The sequence below is a fragment of the Geospiza fortis genome, unplaced genomic scaffold (genome assembly GCF_000277835.1).
Source record: "Geospiza fortis unplaced genomic scaffold, GeoFor_1.0 scaffold396, whole genome shotgun sequence".
NCBI classification, from domain to species: domain Eukaryota; kingdom Metazoa; phylum Chordata; class Aves; order Passeriformes; family Thraupidae; genus Geospiza; species Geospiza fortis.
In genome coordinates, this window is record NW_005054345.1 from 3,063,456 (window position 1) to 3,073,346 (window position 9,891).

General features: G+C 43.9%; 1 protein-coding gene across 1 annotated transcript in view; it reads left to right on the forward strand.

Moving 5' to 3' along the window:
* The first annotated feature begins 2,568 nt into the window (after positions 1 to 2,568).
* The window catches only part of C8A (complement C8 alpha chain), a 21,875-nt gene continuing 14,552 nt past the window's right edge, over positions 2,569 to 9,891 (forward strand). The window contains exons 1-5 of the mRNA XM_005422961.2: positions 2,569 to 2,824; positions 4,928 to 5,024; positions 5,941 to 6,085; positions 7,148 to 7,292; positions 9,474 to 9,663. Coding sequence (XP_005423018.1) covers positions 2,718 to 2,824; positions 4,928 to 5,024; positions 5,941 to 6,085; positions 7,148 to 7,292; positions 9,474 to 9,663 — 684 coding nt within the window. The 5' untranslated portion in view covers positions 2,569 to 2,717. The remainder of the gene's footprint in view (positions 2,825 to 4,927; positions 5,025 to 5,940; positions 6,086 to 7,147; positions 7,293 to 9,473; positions 9,664 to 9,891) is intronic.

The window sequence follows — 9,891 nt, forward strand, 5'->3', positions numbered from 1 at the left end:
GGGAACAGCCACAGAGTGAGGATGTGAGCTCACTGCCCACCCCAGCCTGCTCACAGCCCTTTTTCCATGCTCCTGAAGACTCCATGGCTCATCCTCCTGGAGGTGAGTCCATCACCATGGGCAGCATGGCCAGCACTGCCAGGGGTCCAGAGGCTTAATTCAGGTTTGGAGTGAAGGATCCAATGCAAACATTTCAGACATATTCAATTCAAAATGTTCTAAATGGAACCATAACTTTTATATATACATGTATAGATATCTCACTTTTGGAACATATCACCTCTGAGAAAGGCTCTTTAATTTCACCTCTAACGTGGAGTGCCTTGCTGGCTGCTTAAATCTCTCCCCCAGACAACCTCACCTATCAGGGAGAAATTGGTGCTGTGCCTGATTGCACAAACCAGCCCAGCCTTTCACCTGGGAGATGTGCCACAAATAACTTCCATTGTATACAGGGGGTGTTTCTGATGCTGCTATCAGGAAAAAAAAAAAAAAAAAAAAAAAAAAAAAAAAAAAGAAGATATAATGCTTTGACAGCCTTGCTTAGATGCTGAGGAGGCACTTGGCTGTGCAAAACAGCCATTTGTATCACAGGACAGCCCAGGCTGGGATGGAAACCAGTGGGGTGCATCCCCACCAGACCTCTATAAGCATGTCCAGAACCTTTTTATGTCCTTCTGTCTTTCCAGCCACCTGCAGAGGCTGTGATGTGCAATAGGGAGGTGACGAGGGGAATCGCCTCAGGCCAGTTACATTTCCCTGCTTCTTCTCCCAGGCTAAAGCAATTTAGGCTTAATAGTGTATTAAAAAAATATTAAACCCCTTATTGGAGTTCTTCTTGCACAGGCAAAGAGAGGAGAAGGACTTTGTGAGCCCATCTGCAGTGCATTAGTAGGTAAAGGATTGCATTAAGGTACTCCCCAAGGTCACACAAGGGCACTGCTCATTTCATTTCAATACTGAGTTTACCCCTGTGCTACATTTCTTAGCAAAGACAAGCCCCTGGGTCACTCTGAACTTTAATTACATGAAAATAACTTGCTAAGAAGTCCTTTCATTTTGATAATTTACAATACCAGCCATTGAAATGAGCTTTGCAATTGATTTGGGAAATACACAAAATGACACTTCCAGCCCAGCCTTTTGTGGACACAGGACAATTCACTGTCTATTTAACAGCCATAATAGCCCAAGACCAGACTTTCCTACAATAATTACACTTTCTCTTGAATTTATTGAGGTTCAAACTTCCAGTCATCTGCTGGGAGCACTTCATTTATACACAAAGCATCTCAGGCTGCTTATGCAGAAGAAAAAGCAGGGAGAAACAGGCACTCGTTTGAACACACAAGTCCTCATAGATCTCTTACTCTTTCTTTAACTGATACCTAATGAAGATACACATTCCTGGTGCATTTTTGTGCCTGCCCAGGGCCCTTAGGGGCATTTTGGAGGCTGTGAAAGCTTGAAGAAACAGCTGTGAGGCTGTGGTGTTTGTGAGGGTCCCCAGGACGAGGTGAGAGATGAGAATCCGACTCCAAGTTCTCAGAAGGCTGATTTATTATTTTATGATATTATATTAAAGAATGCTCTAGTAAAACTATACTAAAGAAAGAGGAGACATCAGAAGGCTTAACAAGAATGATAAAGAAAAACCTCGTGACTCCTCAGAGCCGCGACACAGCTGGACCATGATTGGTCATTACATCAAAACAATTCACATGCTGGATAAACAATCTCCAAATCACATTCCAAAGCAGCAAAACAGGGAGAAGCTGACGCTTCCCAACTTCCCAGGAGAAGAAATCTCAGCAAAGGGATTTTTCAGAAAATATGATGGTGACAATGAGGCAACTTGGGCTGTGACCAAGCGTCTTTCCCATGGCCATTTTTATTTTCTTCTAACACGACAGAACTAAATATTGTCACCTTGTGACTATTATCTTCAAAATAAATAACCTGTGGCGTTCTTGCTTTCTGTGGTATTGCTTTCCTACACTTGTGCACATCCACTAAGATTCCACCCAGCTAAAAGCATTAGAGCCCCCACGAGCAGATGGGTTTGCACAAGGTATGGCCACAACAATTTCAGATGTTGGGGACGTCTGCCTCCCCTCAAATCACTTTAGAAAACAAGGAATTCGATTTTCACGTTGCAGTGGCTGTGTAGGGCCATCCAGAAGCCAGGTGATAGCTCACACCAGCTTTAGAAACTGTCTCGTGGGGCTGGCGAGGGGAGGAAGCTGAACTGACATTTCCTTCGTGTATCTGCAAGGCACACGTTCCTCATAACACAATTTTGTGCTAATCTTCAATTTGCTGTACTGGGAAGCTTTTCCCTGGTCAGCAACCAGACACATCAAAATTACAGGGAAGTCACAGTGGGAAATAACACGAGTTTCCTCCTCCTTCAAATTAAAAGGAGGGCGCAGGCTGGGTAAGAAACACACTGCTGCAATAGGATTGATTGACTTTAATGTGGAAACAGTTGCACAGTTTAATATATTTCCTTGCCAGAAAACTGGGAATTTGTTTCCAAAAGGGCAAAGGCCTCTGGGATGTGTCCTGATTCTTTGTGATTGGATCTGTGCTGCTGTCAATGATTTACTGCAGCATTTTGGAGCCTGGTGGGCTCCATGCTCCTTCCAGCAGTCCTGAAAACTTGAAAGCTTTGGTTTGCAGCTGATCTGCAGCAAACATTCACGTGTGGCAGAGCAATGTGGCGGGGCCTGGCTCAGCTCTGTGCCTGGATCCTGTCTGTGTGCTCACTGGCTCTGACACCAGCCCAGGCGTGCAGGGAGCTCCGGGCACTGCCTTCCCACAGGTGAGTCTGGTCCCTTCCCCACATTTCCATACAGGAATTACCACCACGTCAGTCAGCCCATCAGTTTTGTCCTGGCTTGAGGCATGTGCACAAAGCTACCAGGAAAAAAAACAATAAATTAAAAATTGGCAGCTGTCCAAAGCCCGAGTCAGGCATCATAATTCCTTCTTAAAGGAACTGTTTGCACAATGATTTTCCTTTTACAGATGACTATTAAGCCTCTTAAACTTCCTTACCGAAATTACCAGGCTGGGTTTGGGCACTTGAAATGAATTCTCTACACAGGATGATTTATGAGTTAATATTTTTCATATTCTTTTGCATTCTAATTATTTTACACTCGACAACACGAAGCTAACAAGTGCATGTGAATAACCCAGTTTTCAGTCCAAGCCAGATCCTCATTCCTCAGGTTTTTTTTTTTCCCCCATGAACAATATTATTAACCTATCCAAGTGTCACTTGGGCTTTGAAGGAAAAGAATAAACAAGTTACGTTTTTTCTAAAGCTACAGTGTCATGATAGGGAAATGGGTGGAGGGTTTTTTTCTACAGCTATTAATTTCAAGCTTGTTGTAAAGGCAAATATGATTTAGGAGGATCAAAAAAAGGTATCAGTGATAATTGGAACATGGAGACAAGGAGAAGGCAGAAAGAAAAAAACTGTGGCAGTGATACACTTAATTATGAAGGCTTATTCCGATAATCCCTTTTGAAAATGAACAAAGACAAGATTTTTGATGTTTGATGAACTTATCAAACAAGGCAGAGTAATGAAGAGGTAAATGTAAAATCCAATCGAAGGCGAGCCAATTAAGTACTTTGGGAAGTGCTGAAGGATGCAGCCCACAAATCCTCCTGTCACAGCAAAAAGGCATCAATACCTGCATGTCCTCCAGCCCTGGGTTCCTGCAGGCTCCTGGGTTTTCACCTCACACAGGGTCTGCACCCACAGGCTCCCTTACTCAGCTGCTGTGGCTCTCGTTTGGTAAATCTCTCTTGCCCAGCCTCTGATGAATCCCCCATGAGCTCCATACCTCTGCTAATTATCAATATTTCTCTGTGGACTGCAGTCTTGTAAGCAAAACAGAGTGCTCATTAGTTAATCACCCAAATAATAATAAAAATAATAATGTTCTGACTTGGAATAAACCCTCAAAATGCTTCGAAGGCTGTGGCAAACGCAGGGTTGTGTTTGCATGCCACAAATCGCTCCTGAAGACAAAGAAATGGCTCAAACAAATGAAGGTTTTAGAGTAGAGACAGAACTAGAGATTGTAATGACTGGGCTGGGAGGCAGGAGAAGTGTTTTCTGGCTGTTGTGTAGTGATATTCAGAGTGTGTGCAGAGAGTCCGACCCAAGATACCATACACGATACCCAAGATGCCACTACAATACCATACCTTTGCCCTTTTCTCCTTTCATAATATTCCTTTAGTTATTTTCTTCTCCTCAGAATTTGTGTCTTTTGCTTTAGAAATACTCAACCAACAAATTTCTCAGCCAAGGTCCTTTGTGCCTTGTTCTCTCAGCACTGTTGGTGCTCTAACAATTTCCACCCCTCCACAAAGCCCATGGAAAGCAGGATCTGATTTCACACCAGGAAAAATCCCGACCATGAGCTCACACAGGTGTAAAAAAAGTGACACCAAAACAGGCTCAATAGTGATAAACATCCCTGCTCCCGGAGATTGTGATGTGCTTCTGAAAAGAAAGGCAAAAAATTAGCTTTCCTCTAAAACCTGTCTCTTCAGGACATTTCTTCTGTTTACTCATGATGGTTGGTCACATATATATTGATGGTTGGTCATATATATATTCTTTTAATTGCAATCTACCTATTGGAAAGGGCAAAGTTGTCTTGGGAGAGCAGGAATCCCAAGACAAAATCCCCAGGTACTGCACCTGCAGGTCCTGCTCAATTCTGATGGTGAATACTTGGATGGGACATCTTGGGATGCTTCCCATTTCCTACAAACCAGTTTCCTGGTGGAAAAACACACACACACAGATACACACAGATTATTTTCCCCCTTCCAGCCTTCAGCCCCTCTCAAAACACAGCTTCAAAGACCTTAGACCACTCTTTCTTCCCCTCCCTAGAAGAAGCAGCAGAGATGTTTATTCTCCAGCTCCTGTTGACTGTCAGCTGAGCCAGTGGTCAGGATGGACTGATTGCTTCCCTTGCCAAGAGAAAAAAGTAAGGATCCGCTGTAATGTATTCATTTATCTTCAGATGTGTCTGTGATGAGGATGTACACACATTAATTATAAATATTATACATATTCATCATTCTGAAGCATCTAGTAAACTCATCCAAATATGATGGAAATGCTCCTCTGCTAGAGAGGCTCTTATTTACCCTGGTGTAAACTGGGGAATAAATTCATTGGAGGCAGCAGAAGAGGAAAAGCAAAGTCAAGGCAAATGGTGGAAGAATCAGGACCTAATACTTGCCCAAGACTTTCTTCCTTTTCTGTCTCAGATTTAATTAAGTATCCCCTGGTTCTTAATGCAAATAGTCCAGCGAAAAGAAATTAGAAGCAGCCTTATGCATCAGCTCCTGTTCTCATATTTTTATTACATTTCACATATGTCTTCATAGTTTGAGAATTTATTTTCACATACCTGACATAATTCTGCTTTTTACTGAGTTTATCTTATCCCTGCCTTTCTTGTTCCTGTGCTTATAGTCAGTATATTATCAGTAAATAATATGGCTTTTCTCCCTTTCTTTTTTTCCCCCCTTCCTAGTTTAAAGAGCAGCAATTCTCATTAATAATCCATCAGAAATGTTGCAGGATCAGTGTTGTAATTAGTGTGTGTGTCCATCTGAGCCTGGTGCATTGCAGGACAAAGCTGGAAAAATGACATATTTTTCCAAGGTATAAAACAGAGATATTTTTTGAACAGCCGTTCTAAGTTCACACGTACAAACTCCAGGCAAATCTGATCTCCCAACTCTCTGCTGACCCTCCTGCCTTTATCACACACAAAGTCTTCAAGCCCCACACACACACAAATTAGGAATACCTATTGGAATTGTAGTTTTGGTTGCATTCTGGCCTGTGGAGGGCAGGCAGGTGGGACACACGTGGTGGCTGTGTCTCTGCAGCACCGGTACCGGCGGCTGGAGCGGCCAGCAGCGTTCGGAGGGCGACGCTGTGCAGGGCACCTCTGGGATGAGCAAGCCTGCCGGGCTGAGACACCCTGCTCAGGGCCACCGGGGTGTGGGCAGGACTTCCAGTGCAAGGAAACAGGTGAGTGATCCAGGCACAGACCCCTGCCCAAAGAGGTTTTGGTCTTGGGGGTATCAGTCCCCTGCCCGGGCAGCAGGAGGGTGAACCAGTACAAGAGAAAGCAGGGATTTTCCCCTCTTCAGTGTTTCCCCCCACTTTTACAGAAATCCATCCATGCTGCGCTCAGATTTGGGTAGAAAAGAAGGCTGTGTGACATGGAGAATGTGAATTTTTCAGTGGAACAAAGAGAGTAGGAATATTCTGCTCTAACTGCTGTGCTGTGTGCTCACACTCCGCTCCCACAGCACGCCACGTTCTCCCCTGCTAGAGACAGAGTTCAATCATCAATCCAACCAGCAATCTGTTGGGGTGATTTAGTTATTTTTAGCCACCTCCAGCTCTGAGGATCAGGATATAAAACGGCTGTTCTCTCAAGTTTGACTGGCCTTGACAGGTTTTTGTTTCTACACAAATGGCTCAAACTTCCTTCCTGAGCGTTTAACGAAAATTCTATCAAAATTTGGAGCCACAGGCCAGCTCTGTGACCAGCTCATCAGCTGGTTATCATCACTCCACTGGGGTAAATTAAGCAGTGCCAGTGCCCTCCTCAAGGCTTTCTCCACGCTTCCAGGAGCAAAAGCCCTTCCACATTGCCTTTCCTGCAAATATCCATTCTTGCAATTAATTATTGCAATAAACTCCCCAAATGCCTCCGGCAATGGGAAGAGGAAACATTGCACTTTAATAAGATGGAGTTGACTTCCTTAAGCCAAGGGGTGAAGCTATTCCTACAGCAACTTTCCAAGAGTGTGATTTTAGAAAATAAAGTCAGGGCAGCGAGGTGACCTCTCCTTGATTCCCACCTGATAGAAGCCCATGGAAGTGGCCAGCTTGGACTCTGTGCTGTGTTTAGGTCCCAGAAGCTTGGAAAAGCCAAATCCCCATGGAATAACGCCGTGCTTAACATGCAGCATGACTTCTTGTGGCCTTGAGATGTGGGTGAAAAACAGCACAATCAATGCAAGCTGCCAGCCAGGATGTCTGGAGGGGGGATAAGCCACCGCCTGCATCTGTGCACTTTAGGGCGCTGCATTCAACGGCATCTCGTGTGCAACGGAGACTGGGACTGCAGAGATGGGTCTGATGAGGATAATTGTGAGGATGAAGATATTGAAAGCCCTTGTGAACATCTGTTTCCAATCCCAGGGGTGGAAAAAATAGTCCAAGGGTGAGTAATTAATCAATAGCTGCTCCTCTTGCAATCAAAACAGGATTATGTTTCTTATATTGCTCTTCCTTAGTAATAGCAGTGATCCATGAATTGATAGGGGGCTGTACAAAACCCAAAGGGGAGGTGCTGTCCCATGGGTAGCAATGAGGGTTCATTCCAGCTTTTATTTCAAATTCTGTCTCAGATCTATTACCCGACCACAGTACTTGTGATGCCCTTTTTGTACTCCTGGAAAAATAGATCCCAGTTATCTCACAGCTTTCTCCAGTTGTTAAAGGTAAGAGACTAAAGCAAACAGCAGACTTTGGAGATGCAGACCCCTGCTGGCACTCATCCTTAAGGAGATTTAACTCCAGGATTTAGGACTTCAGAGCACAGATTCAAGGCAGAGAGCCTGAGCTCCACACAAGTATATGTAAATACTCCTATCCACAAAAATTGTTTCCCTGCTCAGTTTCAAATTTTGATTAGGTAATACAGGCAAAAGAGAAATCCAGAATCAAATGAAACTGAAAGGTAAATTGTCACTGTGACGCTCCTGTTGAAAACCTTGTGTTTTAACCAAGCTCAGTTTCCCTTGGAGAACACAGTCCTGTCTGTGGCAGAGGGATTGGAATGAAATGATCTTGAAGGTGCCTCCCAGCCCAAACCATTCCAGGATTTTATGAACATGGGCTGCAGGATGAGGATGGAGCCAGCCATTGTGTAACTTTCCCATCAGCTCAATCCAACACTCTCTGGGGTCCATGAGATAAATGTCTCCCTGACCCAGGGCCTGGGAGGGTCCATCAAAAGTTTTACAAGGCACGCATTAATTACCACTGAGAACCCTGTTTAATTCTGCTCTCTGAAGTGTTTCTCCTGCAGAACACACAAAAGCAGTGGCATTTGCTATCTTAGTCCTAAAGATGGTTGCCTGTTGAGAAGAGCAGTACTGCTGCTAGTTTGAATAAAGCTTTCACTTTGGGCCATGCAATTACATGGAATACTAAGTAATAGGAAGGATTGCAGAGGGCAGCAGCTGTGAGGGCTGGAGAGCAGGAAGAAGGAGGAATAAGGAAATAATAAGTGACAGACTTGGCAAAGCACAGGCTTCATGTCTAGGGAGGGTGTTAACTACCCTGAGAAACGGGACCATTATTAAAAAGAAAGAGATTAAATTAAGACAGAAAATAATTGCAGAGAATGCCAGGAAGCACTTTGTGACAATGAGATGCATTAGGCTCAAGAGGAACCTGGAGGAATTCCAGGACTTTGGGACTTTCATAGCTGTGCTTGCTGGGAGGGGCTGGGCAACTTCACTGATTTCTTCCATTTCTTGCATGCGATCCCAAACTAATGCCTTGGAAATAAAATGTCTCTTTGTCTCCTGGTAGCTTTGGGAAGGAGACAGCAAGGAGATAACCAACCCAGCCCAGCCTTAAGCTCTATTCCAGTTCCTCAGGAGGCCTGAGGATGGATAACCTGGTGGTGGGGATATCAGCATCAGGAGAACCTGTGACAGAGACCGAGGAAATAAAACCAGAGTGATGGATAAATTCCTTGTGAAAAACGCCAATCACTTGTTTTTAAAATTTGTAAAGTTTAACAGTAATAAAATGGTTATAAAACTAGTAATGTAATTAGAGTAATAATAATTTAGACAATTAGGATTAGGACAATATGAGACAATGGAAACGAAGAGTTACGGATGTCCAGGTACCTTTTTCTGGGCAAAATAAGCCTGAAAAAGGACCCACGTTAACAAAGGATTAACCCTTAAAAGCAATAGCCTATTGCATAGTCATACACTTCATACATGATGCATAAATTCCATTCAGACAAAGGATTCAGTCTAATCAGGGTCAGCTTCTTCCTATTAATCCTAACGGTGTCTTCATAGCTGAGTAAGGCAGGAAGAAGTTTCTTCTGATAAGAGAGCAATAAATTCTCTTTCTCTGAAAGATTTAGGCGTCCTGTGCCTCCTATCTGCTGCAAGTACCTCATTCCTTTCTTAAAAAAATATCCCACATACATAGTTCCTATTTTAACTACAAAAGTTACCCTTTAACTACAAAACTACATTTACCACACCATTAAAACGTCAATACAGCACGACTAATCAACACAACACAATACGTATAGCCAATATCTGCGTAGAGCCATATAAAATGCGCTTTTCACATTCCTCTTTCCAAGGTACAACATCCTGACAGAGGAAGGGAGGCAGAACATTTATGACCCGGGGTATTTTGGAGGGCTCTGTGAGTACGTGTACAACGGGGAGTGGCGGGAGCTGCGCTACGACGCCGCCTGCGAGCGCCTGCACTACGGCGATGATGAGAAGTATTTCCGCAAGCCCTACAACCTCCACCTGTACCAGTTCATGGTGAGTGCTGCAGGGAGGCCAAATTCAGCAGCAATTCCTCAGCAAAACAGCCAGACTTTTCTTGGGATTTCTGCTGGTCAGAGTGACCCCAAGATGCATTAGAAAGTCTCTTTTCCCAGCCCCGGCTGTCAAAGAAGGAGTCAGAGCTCTTCTGTTCTTGGTTTCAAGGTTGTTTATTGTTGCTGATCTATAAAATTCTTTCTCTGGGCTGCCGAGGTCTGTTCAGCA